General features: G+C 38.4%; 2 protein-coding genes across 3 annotated transcripts; one reads left to right on the forward strand and one right to left on the reverse strand.

Annotated features, from left to right (window-relative positions):
* The first annotated feature begins 340 nt into the window (after positions 1–340).
* On the forward strand, positions 341–6285 carry LOC140878734 (uncharacterized). The gene is made up of 5 exons (XM_073282348.1): positions 341–473; positions 2271–3007; positions 3496–3687; positions 4459–5121; positions 5533–6285. Exons 1-5 carry the CDS (start codon positions 341–343, stop codon positions 6283–6285), a joined length of 2478 nt encoding a protein of 825 aa, XP_073138449.1.
* Positions 6286–7720: 1435 nt separating this feature from the next.
* LOC140877606 (carotenoid 9,10(9',10')-cleavage dioxygenase) lies at positions 7721–18886 on the reverse strand. Of its 2 annotated transcripts, XM_073281139.1 has the most exons (14): positions 18594–18886; positions 15400–15470; positions 15129–15143; positions 13842–13953; positions 13135–13234; positions 12704–12766; positions 12343–12453; positions 10818–11002; positions 10217–10355; positions 9299–9416; positions 9115–9216; positions 8261–8512; positions 8048–8159; positions 7721–7934 (listed from the first exon to the last, which is right to left on the reverse strand). In XM_073281139.1, exons 1-14 carry the CDS (start codon positions 18813–18815, stop codon positions 7905–7907), a joined length of 1632 nt encoding a protein of 543 aa, XP_073137240.1. In that variant the 5' UTR covers positions 18816–18886; the 3' UTR covers positions 7721–7904. The 2 variants fall into 2 exon arrangements, with proteins under 2 accessions (XP_073137240.1, XP_073137241.1); XM_073281140.1 differs by lacking the exons at positions 15129–15143; positions 15400–15470; positions 18594–18886 and adding an exon at positions 14994–15094.
* Between the last annotated feature and the right edge of the window lie 7642 nt (positions 18887–26528).

The raw sequence follows: 26528 nt of genomic DNA on the forward strand, positions 1-26528 counted from the left end.
TTATTCTAATCAACACAAGAACCAATGAAAAAACAATCCGTAACATCAAAAAAGAACTAACTTAACAGAATAAACAATAAATGCTCGAAGTGGGACGGGAAGTATATGGCCGGACGAGGGCGGAGAACGAAGAACTCAAAAGACCAGCGCATGCAACCCACTTTTATGCACTAATAACTACATGGGCTCTTTATGTTCTCTTTTTTTTAGTTGGATCAATGGGCTGAAGTAAATTTGACCCAAAAATAATACACGGAAAATGTTTAAAAACAATTGGGCCACCCGGGCTAACACGTGCCTCCGCCCTTGACGTCAAGAAGCCACTAGGATCATTATGAACATGCGCATGAAACCTGGAACACCCGTGAGATACTACATGCTTGCATTGACCGCTCAGCTTAATGTGGCTGAGGTTTTGTGTTCTGAAATAAAATTAAAAACTCAGGTTGACATGACACATAAGGCAAGCCGTGGTAGATGAGCCATAGGCTAGGATGCAAAGAGGTGTGCTAAAAAGTTAGGATATGGAGGGTGGGTACGTAAATTAGTTGAAGTTGAAGTTGTGACAATCGTAGCCAAAGGTTGATATATATGGGTTATAAAGTGTGGCACCGCACGTGTGAAAGTGGGATAGGAGGTATGGCAGATAAAGAGGCAAGTTATCAAGTGTGGCGGGTGATGAATGAAGTTAGAAGATATGCGAAGGAGCTCGGCATGAGGGAGGAGCCGAGGATGTGCTAAAAGCAGTTGAGGACGTGTTAAGGAAGAGGCGCTTGATTAGAAGGCACGGATAAGGAAGAGGTCGGAGATTTAAAATCTCCCCAAAAGTTGAATAGCCACAACCACAGGCAACCGTCCTTAATTCCCTACCTGGTTAATACTTCTGCTAGTTTTAATTTTTGGTGCACTTTGTTAGCATATATCTTGCATATATTCTTGAAGATTTGTCTTCGTATTTTATGCCTAGTATCTCTCTGTATATATCAGGATATTATTTTTCATATCTTTAGATTCATAAGTAGTTATCTTCTGTATCTTGTATATATAGGGTGCGTTTACTCAGTTGGATAGGATTATATATGGACAAATAATACCAGGACTAGTAAAATGACTTTAAAGAATGTTGAATAATAATGGATAAACAATAATATGTTTACTTTGAATTATTAATTTTGGGATTGAAATAATGATTGAAGTACGATTTACGTTTTTACCCACCACCTGTATAGGGCTAATTGCATTAATCTCCCCTGTGAAAAGTCTAAAAATCATAAAACCCCCTAAAATATATTAATAGGCTAATGCATCCCTCAGTTTTTTAAAATATAGCACATTTCACCCCTATGTTATACAAACTCGGGCATATTTATACCCTCTCATAGGGGTTTTTATGCTAATTTTTTTAAAACATAGGGTCTAGCATGCTATTAATTTTACACATGGTGTTTTATGCTTTTTAAACTTTTCACAGTGGATGTGGATGCAATTAGCCCCACCTGTATATGATAACTCCACAAATTTAAACAAATAAAAAACCCCACAAGAAGCGCTTCAAAAAAAAAATCCCACAAGAAGCAGTCAACAGTCTCCTCTCCCAAATTATCAACTTGTTACCATCAACAACTAAAAATATCAAAAAACTTACTAATTCAAACAAAAAAATTTATAATTTACTTGGATGAACACAGAAAATACCTAAATCCATGTAAAAATTATTGAAGAATAAATTATTAAACAATCGTGAAATTAAGGCCAAATCAAAAAAGATAAAAGGAAAAGAAGAAAGAGACCTTGCTTGTCTATCTCACAGAAGCCGATGGACTGGAATAGTGAACTTCAGTGACGGTAAATAGAGCCATAAAATAGGAGAAATTGAGTGGGAAAAGAAAGAATTGGAAGGGAAACGAAAAAAAGTAGGAGAGAAACGAAAAAATTATTGGAGGGTAGATTAGGTTTTATGAAGATTTTTTTACTCAAATATAGATTAGGATACGTAATACTATGTAAAATGAAGGATAAGAAATAACGTGATATGAGGTTTGAATGACGGGCTTCAAGATTTGAAGAAAATTGACTTTTTTTTAAGAAAACAAGAGATAAGATAGGATTAATAAACTAATTCTATGTTTATCAAGCCAAGTAAACGGAGCCATAGAGCACAAAGTCATCAATACAATACAAGCCTTTATTTTTTAAGCATTATATGGTATTAGAAAGCCAATAGGCTCACGCCTCCTTCTCTCTTCGTCCATGGCTTTCACTGTAAACAGTCACAACACCCGCCATCAACCCTCCGTCCTCCACCACCCTCATCTCCTTCAACATTGCTGCCCAAGCCCCTCTTAAACTCACCTCCAACAACTACTCCGACTGGCTCATACAGTTTTGCTCCCTTCTTATTGGATACGATCTTCTTGGCTTCGTTGATGGATTCAAAACCTGTCCACCCCCTACCCTCACCACCGACAACGTTCAAGTCCCGAACCCTGCATATTCTCTTTGGATCTGGCAGGACCAACTCTTACTCAATGCTATTATCAGCGCTCTATCACCCACCCTTATTCCGTTCATCGCCTCATCCAGCACATCTCTTGAGGCATGGTCAATGCTTGCTAAAACTTATGCCTCTCCAAGTTGGGGTCGCATTATGCAACTCAAGGCTCAACTTTCTCATCCGGTCAAGGGCACGAAGTCCATCACTGAGTTTCTTCAGGGCATCAAAGCTCACGTTGATGCCCTTGCTCTCATGGGCGTTTCGGTTGATGCTGAGGATCTCACCCTAAAGATCCTCAATGTCCTTGATGACACCTACAAAGAACTCTCTCTTGAAGCCCAACTCTTGGTCTCAACTTTGAAGCCCAACTCTTGGTCTCCAAGCAAGTCTCCTCCAGTCCAGCCATTGCCTTTCCTGCACATCGCTACCAATGATCTGCACCCCCTGGCCCCTCACGGTCAGCCACTGCATCTCGTTCGAGGGACTATCACCCTCCTACCTCTTGGAATCCTCGTTCGCCCGCTCCGGCTTCCCTCTCGGCGCCCAAACCCTATCTGGGTCGCTGCCAGTTGTGTGGTACGACTGGTCACACTGCTAAACGCTGCCCTGACTTCAAGTACATGCCCTCCAACTCATCCTCCTCCTCTGGCCCGTCTCGTCCATCTTATGCCACACCTCAAGCACTCACAGCATCTCATTCGATGGCTAACCCTACTCCAACTGAATGGCTTCTTGACTCTGGCGCCTCTCACCACGTCACCACCGACCTCTCGAACCTTTCCCTCCATTATCCCTATGATGGCCCTGACTCCATTGTAGTTGGCAATGGCACTGGTTTGTCTATTTCATATATTGGCTCTTTTATTTTACCCCCTACCTCCACTTCTTTATCACTTAATAATGTTTTATGTGTCCCCTCCATGTCCAAAAACTTAATCTCTGTGGCCCAACTTTGTCGTTCTAATAATGTTTCTGTCTCCTTTCTGTCCTCATGTTTTCAGGTGAAGGATCTCAGCACCGGGAATCTCCTTCTCACGTGTCCGTGTAACCAAGGAGTCTATGTGTGGCCACACTCTACTCTCTGCCCTCCCTCGCCTTCGGCCTATCAAGCCATGTCTGAATCCACACTGTTATGTCATGCTCGCCTTGGTCATCCTTCTTCTGATATTTTGCGTCACTTAGTGTCTTCTAAAGTACTACCAGTATCAGTTCGTCCTTCTTTTAGTTCTCATTGTAATTCCTGCAAAATTAATAAAAGTCACAAAATTCTATTTTCTAACTCTTCCCTTACTTCCTCTGCTCCTTTGGAATTAATTTACTCAGATGTATGGACTTCCCCGGTACTCTCCATGGATGGATACAAATATTATGTTATATTTTTCGATCACTTCACTAAATACATATGGCTATACCCACTTCGTCGAAAGTCCGAGGTTGTCTCGGTCTTTTCGGCATTCAAAACACTTGTAGAATCCTATTTTCACCATAAAATTATCACCCTATACACTGATAATGGGGGTGAATTCCTTGCCCTCAAGTCCCTTCTTGTTGACCATGGTATATCTCATCTTACCACGCCGCCCCATACACCTGAACACAATGGTTACTCAGAGCGCTGACACCGTCACATTGTAGAAACGGGTCTCACGCTCCTACACCAAGCATCCATGCCCTCCACCTTCTGCCCATATGCTTTCGGCGCTGCCGCCTATTTAATAAACCGCATGCCCAAACCCAATCTCTCCATGCTCTCCTCCTTCGAGAAATTCTTTCATCGACCACCTAACCTCCTCAAACTTCGTACTTTTGGTTGCCTCTGCTATCCCTGGCTTCGCCCCTATGCAACTCACAAGTTAGATCCAAAATCCGCTCCTTGTATCTTCCTTGGCTATTCACTCACTCAAAGTGCCTACCTCTGTCTCGATATCTCGTCTTCCGAAATCCAAGTCTCCCGTCATGTTCAGCTTGTCGAGTCTGTCTTCCCTTACTCTACAACTACAACCCTATCCAATCTTCCTGCCACTGACTCCCATGCAGACGTGGTCGCATCATCCTCCTTGGTTCCACCTACTCTGGAAGTGCCGATCATCCCGCCAGTTGTGCCTTCGCCCGAAACGCCACCCATTACCCGACCTCTAACTCCACCTGTTCCCACTGCTCCACCTCCACCTCACCCTATGACTACTCGATCTCGCAACCATATTATAAAACCAAATCCCAAATACTCCCTTAACACCACCACCTCTCTCGTGGATCAAGAACCTACTTGTGTTACCACTGCTCTCCGGGATTATTGTTGGCGAACTGCCATGTCCGAAGAATTTGATGCTCTCCTGTGCAATGGAACCTGGGATCTGGTTCCTCCTCACCATTCGCATAAACTTGTTGGCTGTAAGTGGGTGTTCCGCATTAAACGTGCCTCTGATGGACAGGTTAATCGGTTCAAAGCTCGGCTTGTTGCCAAAGGTTTTCATCAGCGTCCTGGCATTGATTTTAGTGACACATTCAGCCCTGTAGTCAAGCCCACTACTATTCGTGTCATTCTTAGTCTTGCTGTGCAACGTGGTTGGCCCCTCCGGCAACTTGATGTTAATAATGCCTTTATCCAAGGCTCTCTTGAAGATGAGGTTTTTATGGTTCAATCCCGGGTTTATTGACAAGAATTTTCCAGACTATGTGTGTAAGCTCAATAAAGCTATCTATGGCCTCAAGCAGGCGCCCCGTGCCTGGTATCAAGAATTGAGCCGCTATCTCCTTACATTGGGCTTCTCTAACTCTCTTTCGGATGCTTCTCTCTTTATTCTCCGTTGCCAAGAGTCTACTATTTATTTTCTTGTATATGTTGATGATTTGATTATTACAAGCAATAATTCAAAGCTCGTTAATGATATCATACAGAAGCTAGCATCTCGTTTTTTCATCAAGGACCTGGGTCGTCTCTCATATTTTCTAGAGGTTGAAGTAATTTCTGCATCATATGGTCTTGTTCTCTCTCAATGCCGTATGTCCTTGATCTTCTGGCTCGCTTCAACATGCAGAATGCAAAACCTGTGCACACGCCGCTAACCACCTCCTCCACTCTCTTTGTCTATGATGGGACTCCCTTGGCCGATGCTACTGCCTACCGTCAAGTCATTGGCAGCCTTCAGTATCTTCTTCTCACTCGTCCTAACATTGCATTTGCTGTGAATCGCCTATCTCAATTCATGTGTGCTCCATCTGAACATCATTGGGGTGCTGTCAAAAGACTGCTTCGCTATCTCAATGGCACCATACAATATGGTCTTCATCTTCGCCCTTCTGATTCTATATCATTGCATGGCTTCACTGATTCTGATTGGGCGGGCAATCCTGATGACAAATGCTCCACTGCTGCTTATATTATGTTTCTCGGCCCTAATCCTGTCTCTTGGATTTCTAAGAAACAACGTACTGTAGCACGCTCTTCTACTGAAGTTGAATATCGGGCAATTGCTATAGGTGCCGCGGAAATCTCTTGGTTGTGCTCTCTTCTCTCTGAACTTGGTATTACTCTTCCTAGTACACCTGTCATCTACAGTGACAACATTGGTGCTACGTATTTGTGTGCTAACCGGATCTTTCACTCTCGGATGAAGCACATTGCTCTCGATTATCACTTTGTGCGTGACTTGGTCCAGCGAGCGTGTCTTCGAGTATCTCATGTTTCTTCTGCAGACCAGCTAGCTGATGCCCTCACTAAACCACTCTCTAGCGCTCGTCTTCGGCAGCTTATTCACAAGATTGGTGTTTCTTTGGAACCTCCATCTTGAAGGGGCATGTTAGCATATATCTTGCATATATTCTTGAAGATTTGTCTTCGTATTTTATGCCTAGTATATCAGGATATTATTTTTCATATATTTAGATTGATAAGTAGTTATCTTCTGTATCTTGTATATATAGTGCACAAAGTCATCAATACAATACAAGCCTTTATTTTCTAAGCATTATACTCTTATGGCACTACCTCTGCTACAACTTTGATAAGTATCCGTGCATAGTGGAGGAAAGAAACTGAAATGTTAACATCTCAAGTCCTGTAGGGTGTCCTTGTATGTCTTGTCCTCAAGTACAATACAACCAGTATTTCCTCTCTAACATCGACAAAGTTCGGTCAGATGAATGGAATCCGCGCTTCTGTTTGAATTGGTGCATGGCACAAAATATAAACAGTTTTTTGAGCCAGCAAAGAGAAAATCTAAACTGGGACATAGCCATGAGAGTTAATACGCTCTGAATATCAACACAGCCATAAAATAAAGTAAAATCACTCGACAATTCATTTACTCCCCGACATGAATCTTAAATAATGAAGTCGTTTGACACAGAAAAATAGTTCTTTGATTTTGAAAGGTGAAAAATTACAGGAACCTCTTCGATCAAAGATGGCATGCAGAAACACAGTTGCTTTGGGACAAAGCTCATCGACAGGCTGCTGGTTAATTTCCACCAGAACAGAACCATGTAAGGCTCGATGTCGATACTGGGTTTGACTCAAATTTCAATAGATGTAATGTGGTTGTTGTTGTTCGTAACAACATTGGCATGGTGGTGGGAGCGAAAGCTGGAGTGATTCGGCATCGGGGATCAGTAAAAGGGACGGAGCTTGAGGCTATTAGATTTGGTATGGAATTTTGAGTCTCCAAGACTATTGAGGATCTGAGGCGGATGAAGTTATTGATTGCTATGGATATTCGAGATCTACTGAATTCTCCTAGGTTCTTTTCGATTCAACATATATATTGGGCGTCTGACGAATTCGGCAGCACACTGCCTAGCGAAACGAGCTTTGATCTCACAATCGAATATTGAATGGGTTAATTGTGTCTTTCTACCTTGGTTGTACAATGTTGTATTGAACGATTATTTAAATTCTCATTAATGTATTCAATCATTGTAAAAAATAAAATTCTCATAGTTGGTAAAACTTAAAGTTAGTTAGTATTTATTATTTATTATTTAAACTCTTCCATAAATCTAGAACATTTTGGTAGACATGTTGACATTACTTCCAACTTTTCTTACTCAATTCGTCTTATTTTTCGTGCCTTGCCGAGTGTTTTCCACACTAGTTATTCTTCATTTTGTAAACTCTGATCCTAAAACATAAAAGATTCCTAGGGACCTACTTATACTTCACGTAATCCCCAACAGGTTGACCAGCGTAACATCGTTGATGTGACGGCCTTACGTGGCTCGTACCAGTTTCCCAAACATTGCAATAATTTTACAATACGAAGATGTATGTATGTATATATGTGTGCATTGAGTTGCACATATCATACTATCAAACTGTAGTATTTCATATTTGCAACTTCTCAAGTATGCAACAAAGCGGTACTCTTTCCAGATTTACATCATCTAAGTCAACTATGAGATCACCATAAACTCACAGCTTTTCCTGTTCTCGAAGTTGTTCCTGTTTAAAGTTGCACCAAAAAGAGTGTCAGAATGGAAAGAAGAGCTGCGTGATAAACATAAACGTAAATACGCCAAAGAACTATAGACATGGCTGTTTCTAAACGTACTGACCTCACTCACAAAGAAGGCATGGAAACCATACGGAACTCTCGTAGGTAGTTCAACTATGGCAACAGGATCTGGTGACATTGTCTTTGCATCAATTACATTCACTTGTGACTTTCTGTAGATCATATCCAACCCATATATTTGGTTGACGAGATTAAGAGAGGCCAAAAACAAATTAAAACTACAAAAATGATTCATCTGAGCCAAAAAAAGTACCCGGTGTTCTCATCATGTACGAAGAAAATCAAGTAGCCATCATCTTCTTCAGAGGTAGTGCCAGGCTTCTGAGGAACAAAGATGGCCTCTGATCCAAATCTTCCAGGTCCAAGATCGAAGATACCTTTAACATTTCCTCCAACTTCGAGCTGCGACTTTCCAGTCTCTGGCTCCTCATGTAAATCAAATTTAATAATACCAGTCACCTTAGCAATACTGTCCAGTATCGTCCCATATACATAGCGTTGTTTCCTGAATACACAACAGTTTCATGATCCCCACGATTGAAATACAATCTGTAGGACTAAGTGCTTGTTGTGCTACCAAAAATTATATGCGGTGATAATAGTGCAATTCATATTTTTAAAACCGCATAACAATCCAAGCAATCATGTTTCAATTACTATGCCAAGAGCAGCTGCACAGGACAGAAAAGTCGATCTAACTTGCGATTTATGAGAATCAAATGTGAATCTCTCGGTCAGGTAATTTTGGTCATCATTAAGCTGCTCACGTAACTTTGAGTCTCATTGACCTTGGTTGTGTTAACAATTGCAAAACTTGGAGCTTATGATTACATCAAAATATAAAGTTGACCGCAATAGCGTAACTCAAAAAATCTTTAAAATAGATACGTCAAAATGCCATTGCTTCAAGTTTTCGACTGCATAGCTAGCTACACATGGTAGAAGGAGCAATTTGTTAATACCAACACCATCAATCTTTCACATCCACCGGAAAATGTAAAAAACCAAATATAGATCCCCGTGCTATAAAAAATACAGTTATTCAGTACTGATTGTACTTAAATGCAGCATCAAAACATAAATCGTTGAAGTTTGATAAAATTTTACCTTCCGGTATAGCTTTCATTTATCCGAGGAAAATCTACTGCAGAAACAGACAACCTTTTCTGGGAAGCCAAACAATTTTTCAGGTTGAACCTCATCTCATACCTGAACAGACCACATCAATTCAGAATCATTTAAAAGGGGGAGCTAAAGAAATAACTTTTTTCAGCATTGCGAAGGTTCTTACAGTTCGTTTGTGAAATTCTCCAGCTTTTGCTTTACAGTGCCATTGACCATGTCAAGATCAGGATTCTGAAGCCGACAAGTGATCAGGACAACCTCATCTCCTTCCTCCCAAGCATTTGCTGATAAAAAATTGAATCACATGATTTGCCAGGAGTCAGTTTAGAAAATGTCGAGCAAAAGACAATGCTGAAGGTCACACATGATACTATGATATCCAATATGACCTTGAACCGGTTTTGATTTGCTTTGATAGGAATTTATTGTATATGACCCATTGGTTGGCTTGATGAGCGACCTATGCAAGGGATACATAGAGGCTTTGGTTGGCTCGGTTCATCGACTACTTGTGCCTATGGTTTGCCCTAGCCGTTGAATCTTAGTTTAGTTTGGCTTGAGCCTTGAACTTTAGGCTGGTTTGGTAGAGCTTTGAGCCATTTTGTCGCATAAGATTAAAGCAACATAGGTCTTATATTAGGACCCCAAAATTAATTTTGCAAGTGTCCTTGAAGAGAGCGTGACATGGGCTCAATGAGTTGGCCATGCAGGTGGGATGCAGGCTCCACATTCTTTAGGTAGACCGCATGGACTCCACATGGATGCGAAATGGGCTCCACACATTGTTCATGCGGGTACCATGAGTCCACTACGCATCGACCATGCGAATGCCAAGCAGTAAGGGACACATCCTTCCTCTGAGGCCAATTAGTGTACCCCATCAGTAAATAGTTGTGGTTATTTACAAAGGCATACACAACTTTATAAAGGGTGCAACTCTTGACTTGGTTATGTTTTGCCCACACACCAGCAATATCCTTTTTCCCTAAAAGATACACTCACATATATTCCAAGCTTTGAGTTTGCTTGATCCCCCATCAGACAAGAAACCATACTTATGACATATTCAAGCTAGGTTGCTCACCATTGTGGAAAATGAAGCAGTTTGGAAGTTCGAACCACTTGATTAAGAGTTCATTCTTTGCATAACGTGGAAGGATACCAAAACGGGCTTTCTTAGTAGGATCAAAAGTGAATATAAACTTTTTCTCTTTCACCATTTCCTGAAAATATAATACTTACGAATGAGTGAATATGATTAGACTAAAAATTAAAATAAAAAGATATATAAGTACAGTACCAGTGCCTAAAACAGGTATGTGCTAGAAGTTGGTCATATAGATAAAGTATTACCCATAAGTTTATGCAAGTGAAAGAAAGCTCGAATCAGTTCTCATGCAGCCAATGACACAAAATGGGAACTGACGCTATCTTATTGATGTTATCAATTGCCTAAAATCAGTATGTGCTAGAAGCTGGTAAGGATGCCTATATCGTATAGTTACAATCTAAAGGATTACTCCACATACAGGTGGGAATATTTTTTATTTTTTTTAAAAAAAAGACAACAAAAGGACAAGGGATCAGATGATATCGGTATGCTCTTTTCCCGTTAAAAGGCACATATATTTATAATCATAACAAATTTTTATGAAAGGAGAATAGTTTTTAAATAATCTCCACACCTTTGGCCTGAAGTTCAATGGAAGATCCATAAAAATAGCATAATTTTCAGTAATGGCAAAATCATGCATCATGATTGGTTCTGACACAGTAATAGGCACTGGATCATGCATGACACCATCACTTGATATTACTCTGTATGTGATATATGGTGGTGTATGAGCATAACCGAAGGTAAACATTTCACCTGCATGACAAGTTCAGATAAGCAAGTCACATTGCTAGTAAACTATGAAAAATAAATATTACAAATTCAATCTTTAACATACCATTGTTAAAACTTAACATTACATATCGTTTCACACACTGCATTTCGCAAGCTTGTCCATAACTACAACCAATTGTTTTGAGTAAGACTGTCATTGATTTTTATCAACTAAGTACTTGAAGATTACAAGCTAGGTTCAACCCACTACCCACCAATTGTCATCCAAGTCAGGGTCGCATCTAAATCTGCCTCACATCATGCATCATTCCTACAGAATTAATTAAAATCAACACTCACCAAGAAACCTGTTTAACATCACATACTCCACTTGCCGTCGAGCATTCCATATATTTTGCCTACACACTGGCAGCATGACCATACATGACCAGCAAATCCAAAAATAACTTACACCTTATTCTCATGACAAAGGCAGAAGACTATTTCAGAGATAATTTTGATTCCCAGTAAGTTAAGTTTATATCACTCAGGAGCCTGGTAAATGACAGAAGAATAAAATACTTGCCCAGCGGTGGGCCATGGGAGTTAAGACTGAAGCCCATCAAAAGATCAAAACTTTGAACATAAATTTAGACTTCCAAAAGGCTTTTAGTTGTTCCGTAGATGTGAGTCATTGATGTAATGCACAAAATTCCATGAATGCATAAGAACATCTATAAACAAAGATAATCATATATTGATTATCAGGTACCGCCATAACTATAAAGGTCAGTATATCGTGAATACACGGCCACAGTTTTCGATTGTTTCTTAGTCCTCCATGCAGTTTTGCATTCGTTTCTAGTTCAGAGCATTTTGTGCATGATTTTGTGGTGGGTAGGAGAAAAGTTTTAAACATTATCTCACATACAGAGAGAATACATGCTATTTCTACTTAGCAATTCAGCTTCAGCAAATAGTTGAACACATGTTCATTTCTTCTTCCTCTATGACTTAGATTTGCTCAGCAATTTCAAGGTTTGATTCTCTATTCGAAATTCTAAGGGCAGTGATTAAAACATATTCTTAATGGGCTAAAGTGGAACATTTAAGCATAGTTTGTGAGCAAACAAATCTTCGAACTACTGGAAGTAGGAAAGCATGATGGCAGCAGAATTCTTTTTACTATTATATCTAAGTCTGTTATTTAGGCATCCTTCCTCCGATCTTTTAGTGTACTGTAGTTAACAGCAGAAAAGGGTTAAAAATAACCTTCTTCAATATGTCGAACTCAGAAAACAAGTTAGCATATGTCAAATTGTTAAGTCAATGCTTTTAAAAAATAAATTTTACTGTTGAGTTTAGATTGACATCTCCGTTACCAGTAATTGGGTCAACTTTAGGATGAGCAGTAAAAGAATGTGACAGTCTTTTGTCATAATCCAGCATGCCAATTGTTTGCAAATCCCCGTCTTCCAGAACTTTAATGACATCTGTGCAATAGATTGGAATAGTACAACAGTAAACAAACACATCACATAAGTTTTGACAATTATTTGTGGACATTACATCCATGTGCAAATCTAAACATTAGTAAGGAGGAAAATTGATGAGTGAAGTGTAGGTTTAAACCACATAAATTATTGGTATGAATCAAATTTTGTCCTATGACAAAAGGGCATTAAATAAACATACAATGAGCAAAAGGAAGAAAGAAGAGAACAAAATAGAATGCAAGCTTACATGGTTTATCTGCTTCACTGAGTGCCAATAGCTTTCCATGGTGATATATTAGAGCTGTATTAGCTGAAAGGATTGAAACACTCTTCATCTTAGAAATCATCAACCAGATTTGTAACAGAAATTTATCGTAATTCCCAAAACAACCTCACATATCATATAAAAGGGGAAGAACAGTGTTGCATTAAGCCATCTTCAGACTGACCATGCAACACACTCTGAATTTCGATAATATAAGCACGACGGGTGTGTGTGTCTGTGTGTATGTGGGTGGATGGGTGGGGTGGTGTGTAGGTGTGGGTGTGGATGTGGGTGGGTGTGGGGGGTTTAGACTACCAGTTGAATGTGAGAAACAATCACGGTTTATAACCTGTACCATAACCATAGGAAACATCCAATACTTTGAAATGTGAGAAACAATCATGGTTTATTACCTGTACCATAGCCATAGGAAACATCCAATACTTTGAACTTTGCTCTTAGTATTTGCATGTTAACCATGAGAAGTCCGAACATCCCTTTCAGGTCACCAATCTGCGCATCATAGAGACATAAGAAGCACCTTAAAAAACAAATGTGACAAACACCCCATATTTGAAGCACGCACGCACACACATACACACACATATCTAGAGAGAGATTAAACCAGGGCATGAGTTATTGTGTACGAAAGACTTTCCGGGAATTAGGTGAGCAGGCCCCGTATGTTAATCAGGTATCCTAGGATCTCGGCTTCTTTTCTTTATTAATCACTATTTTATTTTCCTATTCCACAACTCCTGGTTGATTATACATGGAACAAGAAGAGAAAATTACTCCTCACAACCCTCTAAATTATTTCTTTAACCAAGTTTTCCAACCTGGTAGATGCCAATGATATAACAACACATCATTATTTTCAGCATCGTAATCCCGGAATATATACTCAAAAGGATAGATAAGTCCAGCCTTTTGCATTCACCCAAGTGAAAAGGTTTTCTCTTTCCATTTCATCAAAGAAACACAAATAGAGCTTAGAAACATGGTAGAGGAACAAATCGGGAATGCTAATATTAAAGGTTCAGTAATTAATTAATTAATAGTAATAATAATAATAATAATAATAATAATAAATCGCGAGAATCTAAATCCCTATGCAAACCTTCATGAACTTTGCTCCCGCATAAAGCTCTTCTTGTTTAAGGCGTGACGTCTTCACAAAGCGAGAGACATATGTAGCTTTTCCATCTTTAATATGCATTCCATGAATCATTCTGCAAAATAGAGCACCATAAAAGGAACAGTGTTGGCATAATAATCCATCTGTTGAGAAGTACAAAGTGTGTCTGATACTACTGCAGTAAAAATATCCAAAACTGTGAGCCTTAGAATACCCATGTAGATATTTAAATGTGGGAAAAATTTAGAAAACCATAACCATGAAAATTTCTAAATCAAGGCAAGGAAACATTACAAACAGCCAAAGAAGATTCCATACTGTAAAATTAGGAGAAAAAAAACATTAGAAAGAATTCATAAATATTCCTTCAGTTCTGCGAACATTTGTTATAAGGAAAAGCTTGATAGTTCTACTTACCTATAGCTGTTGGATGTTTTAAAAGGCATCAAGCGAGAAGCAAAGATAAAGTATCGGTTAACAACTAAAGAAAGCTCCAGCTTTTATGCTTGAAAACAAATTCTAACATTCGACTAAGCAATCATGCGATCGACAATCTAATCGGACTGAAAATTATAATTGATGTTGTACAGAATAACCCGGTACAGTAAAATCCACATCATTTAGTCCCATTATTTGACTATAATTAAACCACAAACACCATTCGATCATTTTGATGAACGTATTTCCTTGTGTTGATGTATGACTCACACAAAAATATATGGATACCGACTATGAGACAACATGGTTTAGCTTTGAAAAAATAAACAGATCAAGGCCTACAAATCAGCTCTTTCTATCGCACTCAGCATTCAATGACTTAGATGTTCCACCAAAGCCCAAAGGAGAAGCTTAACACATATTAGGAAAAGACAAATCTATAAAGGTAGTACAATCCATAAGTTGCTATATAATTATTTTCTACGAAAGCTTATTGCTTGCCATCAATCATAAGCAGTGATCTTATAATAGTTGAATCAGAAAACAAATCTAGTTTATTAGTAAAAGATTTTCACTGCTCTAAAAATTTATAATTTTGTGGTTGATGAGTCATGCTACCCAAGAATAGTTCATGTTGAGATGCAAAATCACTGAAAAAAGGGCTTCTTTTATTTTGAATGTTGTGAACTTCAATACCTGCAATTTCAAGTTTCAGCAGAAATATCGAGAATCAATTAATTTGATGGAATGGGAACGGAGGGGGAGACATCCCATCCTGGTTAAAATTAGCCACACAAACTAAGAGACACATGAGGAATTTAAATTACTCACCCATCTCCATCAAACCTGCATAAAGAACAAAACGGTTGTCAAGACATCAATGAATGAAATCAGATCAGCAGGTATACTACACTACAACTCAAAACTAAAGTTACAGTTGACAAGAAAAGCTGGGAACTAATGTATCGAGGTTGAAATTATTTTTCATCAATTAAGCAGAGAGAACCAAGAAACAACTGGAGCTCTGGTGTTTCAATTTCCTTTTACAACACAACATTAGACCATATGGGGGTCTCAATAAATAATTCATTAGGGGGATTACCAATGGTATCCAGCGACTGGAGAAAACTTTGGGTTAGGACCAACCCTCACAAACTCACCATTCAGGCATTCCTGCAGCAAAATAACATATTTATAATCATATTGAACAGTTGAATTTTAATGTGGTGAGATATGGTGAAGACCAAATGTATTACAACACATGATTTACCTGGTTCTGCCATAAAGATATGTGTTAAAGGCCCAACGACCTGAGAACTAAAACTTCTAATTCTCTCTTAATTCAAATCACAACCATTATCTCTTTATACGAGCGAGAATCCATTGGATAAAGATATTTGAAAACCTTTTTCTAAAGTTAAAATCACAATTAAATCATATCATCTCAATAATATGATATCTAATTCTATATTTTTTTTATTTCTAACAAATTTTAATGTGCTTTAAAACCAACCAAAACAAGCCTAGCTCATAATAATGGATGAACACGACTAGGTTAGAATAAGCATGGGACCCTACTAAATTTCATTATACATGGTCTTAGCTTCAAGTTTGTGGCTACACCAAGCCCGATGTTCCAGAAAAGCTCGAATGAACACAAGCATTGAGAACAAAATTCAGTATAAATTCAAGGCAAGCAGCAAAAATCATCATTAGCTACTCCTTTCAGCACAACGATTGAAAACTAGTACTTCGACTGCTATACAACTGAACTAATTTAAGCTCCACAAATGCCATCAGCTCTAACTTTTGATGGAGTGGAAAGTACTTGGTCTATAAAACCCAAGATCATGTATCCAACTTCTGTGGGCTGCAAATTGGTGCAATAGTTGAAAAGAGGATTAATGGATATTCTGAGTCGCAACATACTATCATTTATAGCTTTTGGCACAATGACATGTTTATGTTCCTAGGTTCAGTGCAAGCTTCAGCAAAACAATTATATTTTCCAATCGAGAATGCAGTCCAGTATAGGGGTGGACATGTTTAATCAGGTATCGGAACCCAACCCAACCCAATTGGTCAGTTAATTTTAAAAGAATTGGGTTCGGGTAACACAGGTTGGTATTCGGGTATTTTTATTACTACCAGAATTAAATTCGGGTACCCGCCCATATCAAATGCTAACCTTATATTTCTAGTTCCCACCTTCATTGTGTTCACTTTCATTTGTCGCCTTCATTTACCCTGAAATTCAGGTAACTGTTAAGCATTCTCTCTGCTTGTCGTTATAGCCTAAGGTAGGAGCTGTGGATGATTTGACACTGCTAACACTGCGGTCACTACCCCAATCTCTCCAACACAAAAACATATTAAAATTGAATGGGATATTAATCTGTAGCGTACCTAAGTTCTTAACAAACTTTTATATCTGTTTCCATTTACGTTTGCAACCTAATTATTTAAATTCTCTGTTAGCCTACCATATCTTGAATTTCATTAATTGAAATTGAACAATTTGGCACTCTGATGTCTTATATTGGCTGTCATCTAGGAAAGCTCTCGATATTAGCAGCACAAACAAGTTAATATGATAATTGGGTTGCATACTTTCATTGATGCTGTATTTATTTCTGTACATCAGTGCTATATTGTGCACTGCTGATGGGGTTTTGGTTGGCTTTCCATGCCCATTGCTATATCGGCAACTACTTGGTTTCTTTTCACACCAAGTGTTTGATGTTTGGTCTGCGTTGATCCTATGAGCTACCCAGATCTTTTTCTTCTATTGTTGTGTCCTTCTTGCCTCAAAATCAAAGAAATCAAAATTTCGGGTACCTGACCTGAAAATTTTCGAGTACCCGAAGATTGGGTGCCCAAAATTTTTGTAACGTCCGAAATTTTCATAAAATAAATGCATATTTTTTTTATTATGTACTTATTTGTTATAATACGGAACAGCTCGTTGAGCATCTAGGCTCACTAGATTTCATCGATGCAGGTGATGGCCTTTTATGTTTCGGCCATCATTTTTTTTCTTTTAAAAAAAATCTTGCATTAATTTTTAATAAAATTACGGACGTTACAATTTTTTTCCGGGTTCAGGAGTACAAATTATTATCGGACATATTGGGCATCAGTCCCGATGCCCACACCCAGTTCTAAAGATATAAATCAAGCTAGAGAAGTTTTTAAGCCCAAAAAATTGCAAATCGTGTTTCTTGTCTATGGATCCTCTCTCACTCAAACTATCCCATTAACTTAATGTTTAAAAGAGTAAAAATAATGTAAGTAGGACTTCCTTTTCAAAAATTTTAGGTGGAAGGTGCACATACCTACTTCGAGAAATATTTTTATTAAATTCTGCAGAAATTAAAGAGCAAATTGCAGGGGCATAATAATTTATAATGCTTATTGTGCAAATATGACATCATCCTATCGACAAGATAAGGAAACTAACCAACAAAAAGTCATAACTGTGGACATAACCCGCGTTGGAGGAGAGTTGTGAGCCAACTAAGACTTAGACAGTAACGGGGGAAGTGATCATCAAGTTGCACACAGGATCAAGTTCCACAAAGTAAGCTACTTGATTATGTATTTTAATAGAGGATGAAATATTGGAGACGATGTTGCGCACACGAGCAAAAACTACCTACAATGAGCTTTTCAAAACAAGTAATTGAAACATAAACATGACCTTCTCCAGTTAGGTTCAATCAAAGTAAAAACCTTAGTAACAGAACCATTCATGTACGGACAGAGACGGCGGTGCTTTGACTGGGAACAAATGGGCTGCATAAAAGCTGAAAGGATTTTCTAAATTTGGAATGCCACAGCCGTCTGAGCAGAAGACCGGGCTACATGGATGGTATCTGATGGTTAAAAACGAGGTCTCAAAAAATTTAATGAAAAAATTTAGGTGGAAGTAGATGAGAGTTTAGGTAAAATTAAAGATAATAATGTATATATATTACTGTAAAAAGCGAGGATAGGCTATGTATCAAAAATGGTGGGCAATAGAGGCTAATTGCCTAAATTTCACCTAAAAATTGAATCCTGCAACTGAGTGATCAAAAAAAAGCCAGTGTGGAGGCAGCGATAGGATCAAGATTAGACTTTAAGATGATTTGGTCATGCCCAAAGTAAAAAATGACTCCAGAAAACTAATGGAAAATCAAAAGAAACAAGCAAAAATTAGCATCACTTACAATCTAGTACAGAGTTTTAAGACCACAAACAAAAACTCAAACAAAAGCACAAATCTTTTTGATCGCAGAATGAAAAGCAACTCACTGGGAGGGTGCCTTTGACAGGAAGGTCGGTGAAAGGAGGGGTCTCATCAACTGGCGCAAAGTTACCGGAAAGGTAGTGAAGAGGCTGTTTAGAGTCATACATGAGCTTGACAAAAGCCCATTCCAACCAGTCGATGGCCTTGGAAGTAAACCCCTTCTTGGGCTTCGGCTTCACCACCAGCAATCCGCCCTCATCCCTCTCCACCTCCTCACCCATGGCCATGATTCAGATACCGGATTTTTCTCTAGCTTTTGTGGAGTATATAAGTAGTTGAATTTGGTGGGTTTTGTGGACATGGTCTTGTGGGTGGACGTGGCGCAATCGTAAAAATTGTTGGGTTCCCAAATTTGTCGTGTGGCTGAGTGCCGGCTGGCGGTATCTATCTTTCATTCTTGTATATGTATGTTTTCTACGTCAAATTGTTGTCTTGCTGATTATTGTCAAATAATACTAGACGTAAGCATAACATTTGTTACATATTAATTTCTAATCATATTCATATAAATTTTCTAATCATGCTTATTGGAGGAAAAAGTAAATTTCCTCATTAGAGCATGGTGTCATAGGGTTCATTTCAACCTACCTATACATGCATTACTCCCATGATAGATCTAAGGGTTCTAATTTATCAATACACGCGAGGTCCACTAAAAAATAATGGATCCCACATTTATTGATAAATGTCCACCGTTAGATCTACCTCAAGGCAGTTTATGTATAGGTAGGATCTAACTTACCGTGTTAGAGCACTCGCATGGGGTTAGTTAGATCCTACCCACACTCTCAAAAAAAGTTACATCCTACCTATACAGATACATCATATCTCTTTAACTCACATTCATTTTAACATCATTATTTATGGATCTCACTGTCCACTCAATCATCTTTATTTTTTTCATATTAAATAAATACATTTTAAATTTTATTTACAATCTTTAAATGATTCTTAATTTTTAAAAAAATAATCTTATTATTTTTTTAAAAATACTATTAATATCTATTAATATATTTATTAATTATTTTTTTTCTTATTTCTATCGTGTCATTGATAGTAATATTTGATATATTACCGAATCCCCAATGATTCTCTAGTGCATTCACTATGCGAAGAAATAATTCTCTTCGTATTCGAAATCGTCTTCAAAATATTTGATCTGGATACACCGGGTTTGTAGAGAAATAATCATTGAGGAGCCTCTCATGCCTGGATTCACGATTTTTTTGAATGAACCTTCTTCTTCGCCGAGTATTGTTACTCCTTTGATATGCTTCCATAAGTTGTCGGTGTTGTTGAAGTATCAATAACATTAGATCTTCACCCGGATCATAACCTTGCTCATCGATTTCAACTTGGACTTCGTTTTCACTTGTCGAGCTAGAACTTGAGCTAGAGCTACTGGAATAATGAGACATTTTCGAGGAAACACGTTTAAGTATATATGTTTGCAAAATGGCATGTTAGTAGATGAACTTAATCAAAGCACAAGATGTCTATATATATTGTTCTTCTCATGCAACAGTTAGTTTCCGACGGCTACTTTGCAACGACTAGTTAAATGGCTACTTTGCAACGACTATTTTACAAGGATTACAATAATTGAAAATAACATTAATCGAAACGAGAAATACATTAATTAAAAATTACATAACAGAAAATAAAATAATACTAGAAATTGAACGTTGGAGTACACATTTTAGATATTCCATCTCGACCTAATATCCTGGCATAGATATTCATTATGATAAGCTGCGCCTTTGTCATTGGCGAGGTGTCTTTGTTCAAGATTTCGTACTCCTTCAACTTCAAGCAACTATTCTTAGCTTCAGATTTGGATAAGGCAGCTTTGCCTTAATCTCCTATACTTCGAGTTGTTTTTGTTTCAGATCAACTTCAAACTTTTTTACGCTTGTATACTCAGTGAACTTTGAAAAATATTGTTGTTGTTTACTGGCATATCCTCCATGGTCGATTTAACTTTATCTTCTCCCTTTCTTTTTGCTGCTTTCTAACCCATTGGACAAGTATCTTCGTCATTTAGTTATACACTCATATCTTGGTTAGAGGAGGTGTTGCTTGCTCCCGACTCTGAGGTCCTCATTTTATTGTGGCAACAAAGTGATCAGCGGACCGTGGAGTAAACATTAGACGGTCTTTGACAATTCTCCACACATGCTCGAGATTAAAATGCAGTGCCATTATTTTTGTCGTGATATTTTTCGTACGCAAACCTCAATATATCTTCTTCAATGTGACCGCTTCGATATGAACTGTAAACACTATCGTAATTTGCGTTGAATCGATATACCTTCTTTTGGATTTTATTGTGCCAATACGACCATATCACATTTGCACTTCTGTTGTTTAAACCTGTGGGACGATTTTCATTGTAGTAGTTTGCAACACATCCCCAAAAAGCATCCACCTGTCGATCATTGACGATGATTGGGTCATCGCTAATAGTGACAAAAGTTTTTGCTAAGACCTCGTCTTCAACCTTTCTCCAACCTGATCGCTTTATCGTACCCTCAACATTTGAATCCACTTTTTCTAAATTTACCACCTCAATTGGGAATTCACAGTCGGAAAGTTGAGTCTCTGGGACAGAAGTCGGAGTTGCAGGTTTATTTGACATCGGAGATGTAAAAGGCATACCAGTCGGGGTACCATATCGGCCATGAACAACTGACTGCATAAAATATGGATGGCTTGTGTTTCGCCAATATTTGGCTGTAGGCGGTTGATACAGACCTTGGGGGCCATGATTCGGATGATTAATAGAATTTTCAAAACCTTGTAAATTTTGAAGATTTTGTGGAGCAAATTGAATATTTGGATATTGATGTGGATATTGTGAATATTGATAATTTGGTGGAATTTGTGAATTTTGGGAAGATGAATATTCTTTCGGGGTGTTTGTAGAATTCACGAAATTTCTAAATAATGCTCTATTATTTTAATCCATTTCAGATAGAAAATATAAACATAGAAATAAAAAAAATTAGATGGTGAGAATAGTAGAGAGTAAAATTTGAGAGTGTAATATGATATAAGATAATGTGTTGGAATGAAAATATTTGTACAAATTTGTGAGTATTTATAGATGGATTTTTTTTTTTATTAAACTAGGCGTTGAACATTTTATGGATTTTTTTTAATTAATTCGGATTTATTAAAATAAATTAAATAAAAAATTATTTTAATATATAAATCTTCCCGTTAAATAAAAGAATAATTAAAAAAAATTAAAAAAATAAAAGAAAAAGGTGTAATATTACCATTAAATTTTAAAAAAAATTAAAAATAAAAAAAGAAAATGTTTTTGACATCCACCCAACACGCGTTAACTGACGCGTGCCTGACACATATGGATGCTAAGTGGGCATTATAATGCCCACTCACATTGGTTTGAACCTTAAGTGGGCATTATAATGTGCACTTAATGTAATCAATGTGGGTGTCTTACTCTTATATTTTTGTTTTTTTTTCAAGTTTTCCTTAAGATTTCTTCTTTTAGAGGTACTGTCAGATTTGGTAAGAGAGGGAAGTTATCTCCGAGATTCATCGGGCCGTACGAGATTCTCGAGAAGATATGCGATCTTGCCTACAGACTTGCACTTCCTCCGTCTTTATCTGGTATTCACGACGTTTATCACGTCTCTATGCTGCGGAAGTATCATCCAGATCCTTCTCATATTCTTCAGCCTGACGAGGCCGAGTTAGACGAGACTCTAAGCTATTTTGAACGACCAATTCAGATCCTTGATCGAAAAAAAAAGCAGCTCAGAACCAAGTTGATTCCGTTGGTAAAAGTGCAGTGGAGCCGTCACGGGGTCGAGGAAGCAACTTTTGAGACAGAATCCGACATGAGGCAGCGTTTTCCTGAGTTATTTAGATGACGTGAGTTCTTCTTACTGTCTTTAGTTCTTTATTCTATCTTATGAGTTGTGATTCTTATTGATTTCAAGGACAAAATCTCTTCTTAGAGGGGGAGAATTGTAATGCCCGTTTTTTTTATATATCTTAAATGAGTTTATTTGAGTTAATTGGATATTGCAGAGTTCAAGAGCCGACTTGATTTTGATCAGGGTCTATTTTGCAATTTTGGAAATTTCAGGGACTAAAATGCAAATATTGGATTTAATATATTATCTAGCTTGGGTTGACTATTCCCACTACCCTATCTTCTTCTCCATCTCGTTTCCTCTCCATTGAAACACCCCAACACCTTTTCAAGCTTTGGGATTTCAGTCCAAGCTCGATCCGTCCGTTGGAATTTATCTCTGAAGGCAGATTAGTAATCACTGCAGCAAGAGCTCCGTTATATCGTAAGTTTTTCTACGATCAAATACATTCTATTTTTTGGATGTTCTTAGAATAGTTTGAGATTCGATTATGTTGTTCTTGGCAGAGTTCTGATCGTTTATTATCTGTCGGTTTTGAAATAGAGCGACGTTCGGAATTGTTATGATTTTTGGAAGCCTATTTTCGAAAATGAGATTTTGAGATGTGTTGGAATTTCTTTGTTATTGTTGTCTTAGCATTGATATAAGTTGATATCGATATTGAACTACTGTCTGCATTCCGGTTTGATCAGTTTATAGCCGTTAGGCCGCCGGTTTGAGTTTTAGAGATTTTGAACCATTTTTGAGTTGTAAAACTTTGGCATTGAGTTTGATCGTCGTTGTTAATCTTCCTTGCCTCCATACAGATTCGTTTGGAGTTTGTAGAGCCCTGTGTTGGCAGCTTTTGATCGTCAAGAGTTGGACGAAGAACTGTAAAGAGATTTCCTTGAACCGTTGTTGTTTTTTTAGGTTGTATAGTTTTTGATACAATCTTTTATTGTAGCTTATCCAGAGTTGAAACTGCTTGCATTGAAAGGTAAAAGCAGTCATCGTTAGCGGGATAGCATACTCGGGACAGTTGGTTTTCGAGTTTCCCTTAAAATCACATACTTGCATCAATACTTGTTCTAGCATGTGGAACTTGTATTTTGTGTTGCTTAGCTTTTGTATATGGCTTTATAGTTATGTTTTATTAGGCAATCATATTGAGCCAAACCTTTGATTTCAGCGGGCAGAACAACCCTTTTTGTTTAGACGTTTTGGGGGCTATACTGTGAGTGGCCTGGGTGTAGAGGTTCACCTAGTGTCAGCATACTCCTTATAGTCACACCAAAGTCTAGGGGAGTGGGATACGTGGCACCACCTCGATTGGAAGAGTCGGTGAGTCGTTATGTGATCTCATCCTCGGGATCCCAAAAGCATAGCAGCAACCCCTTGTTTATCAGAATTGAAATCCCAATTTAAAGACATGCATTTCATTACGTTGATATTGATTATGTTGTTCTCTTGAAAGAATGTTGTTAATATATTACATGTATTGCTTGTTATGTTGCTTTTACTGGGAATATCTTTCTCAGCGGAGTTTCCGACTGTTGCTTTGTTTTGTATGTGTACTTGGCAACAGGAGGGGCAGGATCAAGTCAGCGAAGACCTAGTTAGCATCAAGAGGGAGAGCTAGTAGTGGGACTTGGTTTAGAAGTTGTGTCAGCATGTCTATCTAGTTTTTGTTAGAACATGTTTAGATTCAGAACTTCGTTGTTTATGTTGTATCGATTATGCGAGCTTTATGGTTGCATGTTCTATCCTTCTGCGTAGTTGATCAACTCTAGAACTTCATGTATTATTTGGAGAATCAGGGATTGTAATGCATGATCATGTTTTGGATGTATTGAATGTATTTTGGTCTGAGTTGACGAGATGTTTTCTGTTTTGTTGTTCTAGTGCAGGGTGCGAACGGTCTGAATTTTATAGCAGACCGAGCGCCCCCCCCTTTAGAGCAAGACAGCAAGTTTGCTGTCTTGGCCGCGCTCGATCTGCTATTTTTAGCAGACCGAGCGCAACCCCTGTTGAGCTTAACAATAGGGCAGAGATTTTGGAGGCGCCCGGTCTGCAGTTTTTAGCAGACCGAGCGCACCCCCTTTTTTTAAAAAAAATCTTTTACTTTTAGTCTTGAATCTTATATGCTTAATTGGTATTTAATTCGAGATTAATTGTTTAGAACCGAGGTCTCACGGTTTCAATTCCACAGTTGGTGGTTCTTCAAGACTTGGTTTCTGTAGTACTAAATCCTTCCGGTCACCAAGATCTTCGAGTCTGAGCTTGCCACCTTTTTGCCATGACTGGTTATCATTCAAGTAAGCCGTCATCTCTTCTATCTCTACATTGATTAAATCATCATGAGGAGGAGATATGAGTGCAGCTTGTAATGGTTCCTGCAATGTATCCTGCACAAAATCATATAAAAATGAGTCCACAGCGTCAATTTGAAAACACTCTTCATTACTTTGTGAAAATTTAAGTGCATTAAACACATCAAAGGAAATTTGCTCCTCGCCCAATCTTAGATGTAGCTCTCCTTTTTGGACATCGATTAGTTCTTTTCCTGTTGCCAGGAAAGGTCTTCCTAAAATAAGTGGCATGTCCAAGTCCTCCTCCATATCAAGTACCACGAAATCCACCGGAAAGATGAACTTGTCGACTTTTACTAGCACATTCTCTATTATCCCTCTGGGATATTTGATAGACCTGTCCGCCAATTGCAACGACATCCTGGTGGATTTCGGCTCTCCCAAGCTTACTTTCCTGAATACAAAATATGGCATTAAGTTTATACTCGCACCCAAATCACACAAAGCCTTATGAAATTGCACATCATTAATAACACAAGGGATAGAGAAACTCCCTGAATCTTTTTGCTGCGGTGGGATCTTGTTCTGAACTAATGCAGAGCAATTTTTTGTTAAACTGATCATTGCATGCTCCTCCAATTTTTCTTGTTGGAGAGAATCTCCTTCAAGAACTTACCATAGCTAGGCATTTGCATCAATGCATCGATTAAGGGAATGTTTATATTAAATTTATTGAATACTTCTAGGAATTTAGCAAACTGAGAATCTAGCTTGGCGTTCTTGAGAGCTGCAGGAAAAGGTGGTGGAATAACAATATTTGACTGTGATGTGGGTGGTGGTGTGGAAGTAGAAGACTTACCTGCAGTTTTTTCTAATACAGCTGGTTCTGACTCTTTCTCGCCTCGTCTCTCACCTTCGATTCTCTTTCCACTTCTTAATTCAACAGCCTTGACATGCTCCTTTGGATTCTTTTTTGTGTCACTTGGCGAAGTACCCATCTCTCTGCTGGACATCGCTTTAGCTAACTGCCCTATTTGATTTTCCAGATTCTTAATCGATGCATCCTGATTCTGAATTCTGGTCTTAGTGGATGATATGAACTTCTGCATCATCTGTTCCATGCTTGAATTCTCCTCTTGATGATGTTTTCCATAGTTCTGATTCCCATATGGCCTATTGTTCTGTCCTCCCCACGAAAAGTTCGGATGTTGTTTTCACCCTGGATTGTATTTATTTGAGAATGGATCATTCCTAGGGCGGTTTTGATTCCCTACATGGTTCACCATTCCTCCCTCTGGCTGATATGATGGATTTCCTGTCTGACAATCTTTTGTGAAGTGTTCAGCACCACATTTCTCACACCACACTTCTTGAATACGCATCGCAGACTGCCCTAGAGTTAGCTCTTCAATCCTCTTATTCATGACTTCAAGCTGAGCTGCTACTGAGGTGAATGCATCAACTTGATGCATTCCTGCGGGTCTCCTGGCTGCATTCCTGTCGGATTAAGGTTGATAGCTACTGGATGCCATCTCCTCAATTAACTCATATCCATCTTCCGGTGATTTTCGTAACAAATTACCACCTGCAGCTTCATCTAACATGGTGCGATTTGAGTGAGGAAGACCGTAATAAAAAGTTTGTACCACAAAACCGTTTGGTAGTTGGTGATGTGGGCATCTCCTCAATAGATCTTTGTAGCGCTCCCAAGCTTCATATAGTGTTACCTGCTCTCCTTGAGCAA

The sequence above is a fragment of the Henckelia pumila genome, chromosome 2 (assembly GCF_033568475.1).
Source record: "Henckelia pumila isolate YLH828 chromosome 2, ASM3356847v2, whole genome shotgun sequence".
In the NCBI taxonomy this organism is placed as follows: domain Eukaryota; kingdom Viridiplantae; phylum Streptophyta; class Magnoliopsida; order Lamiales; family Gesneriaceae; genus Henckelia; species Henckelia pumila.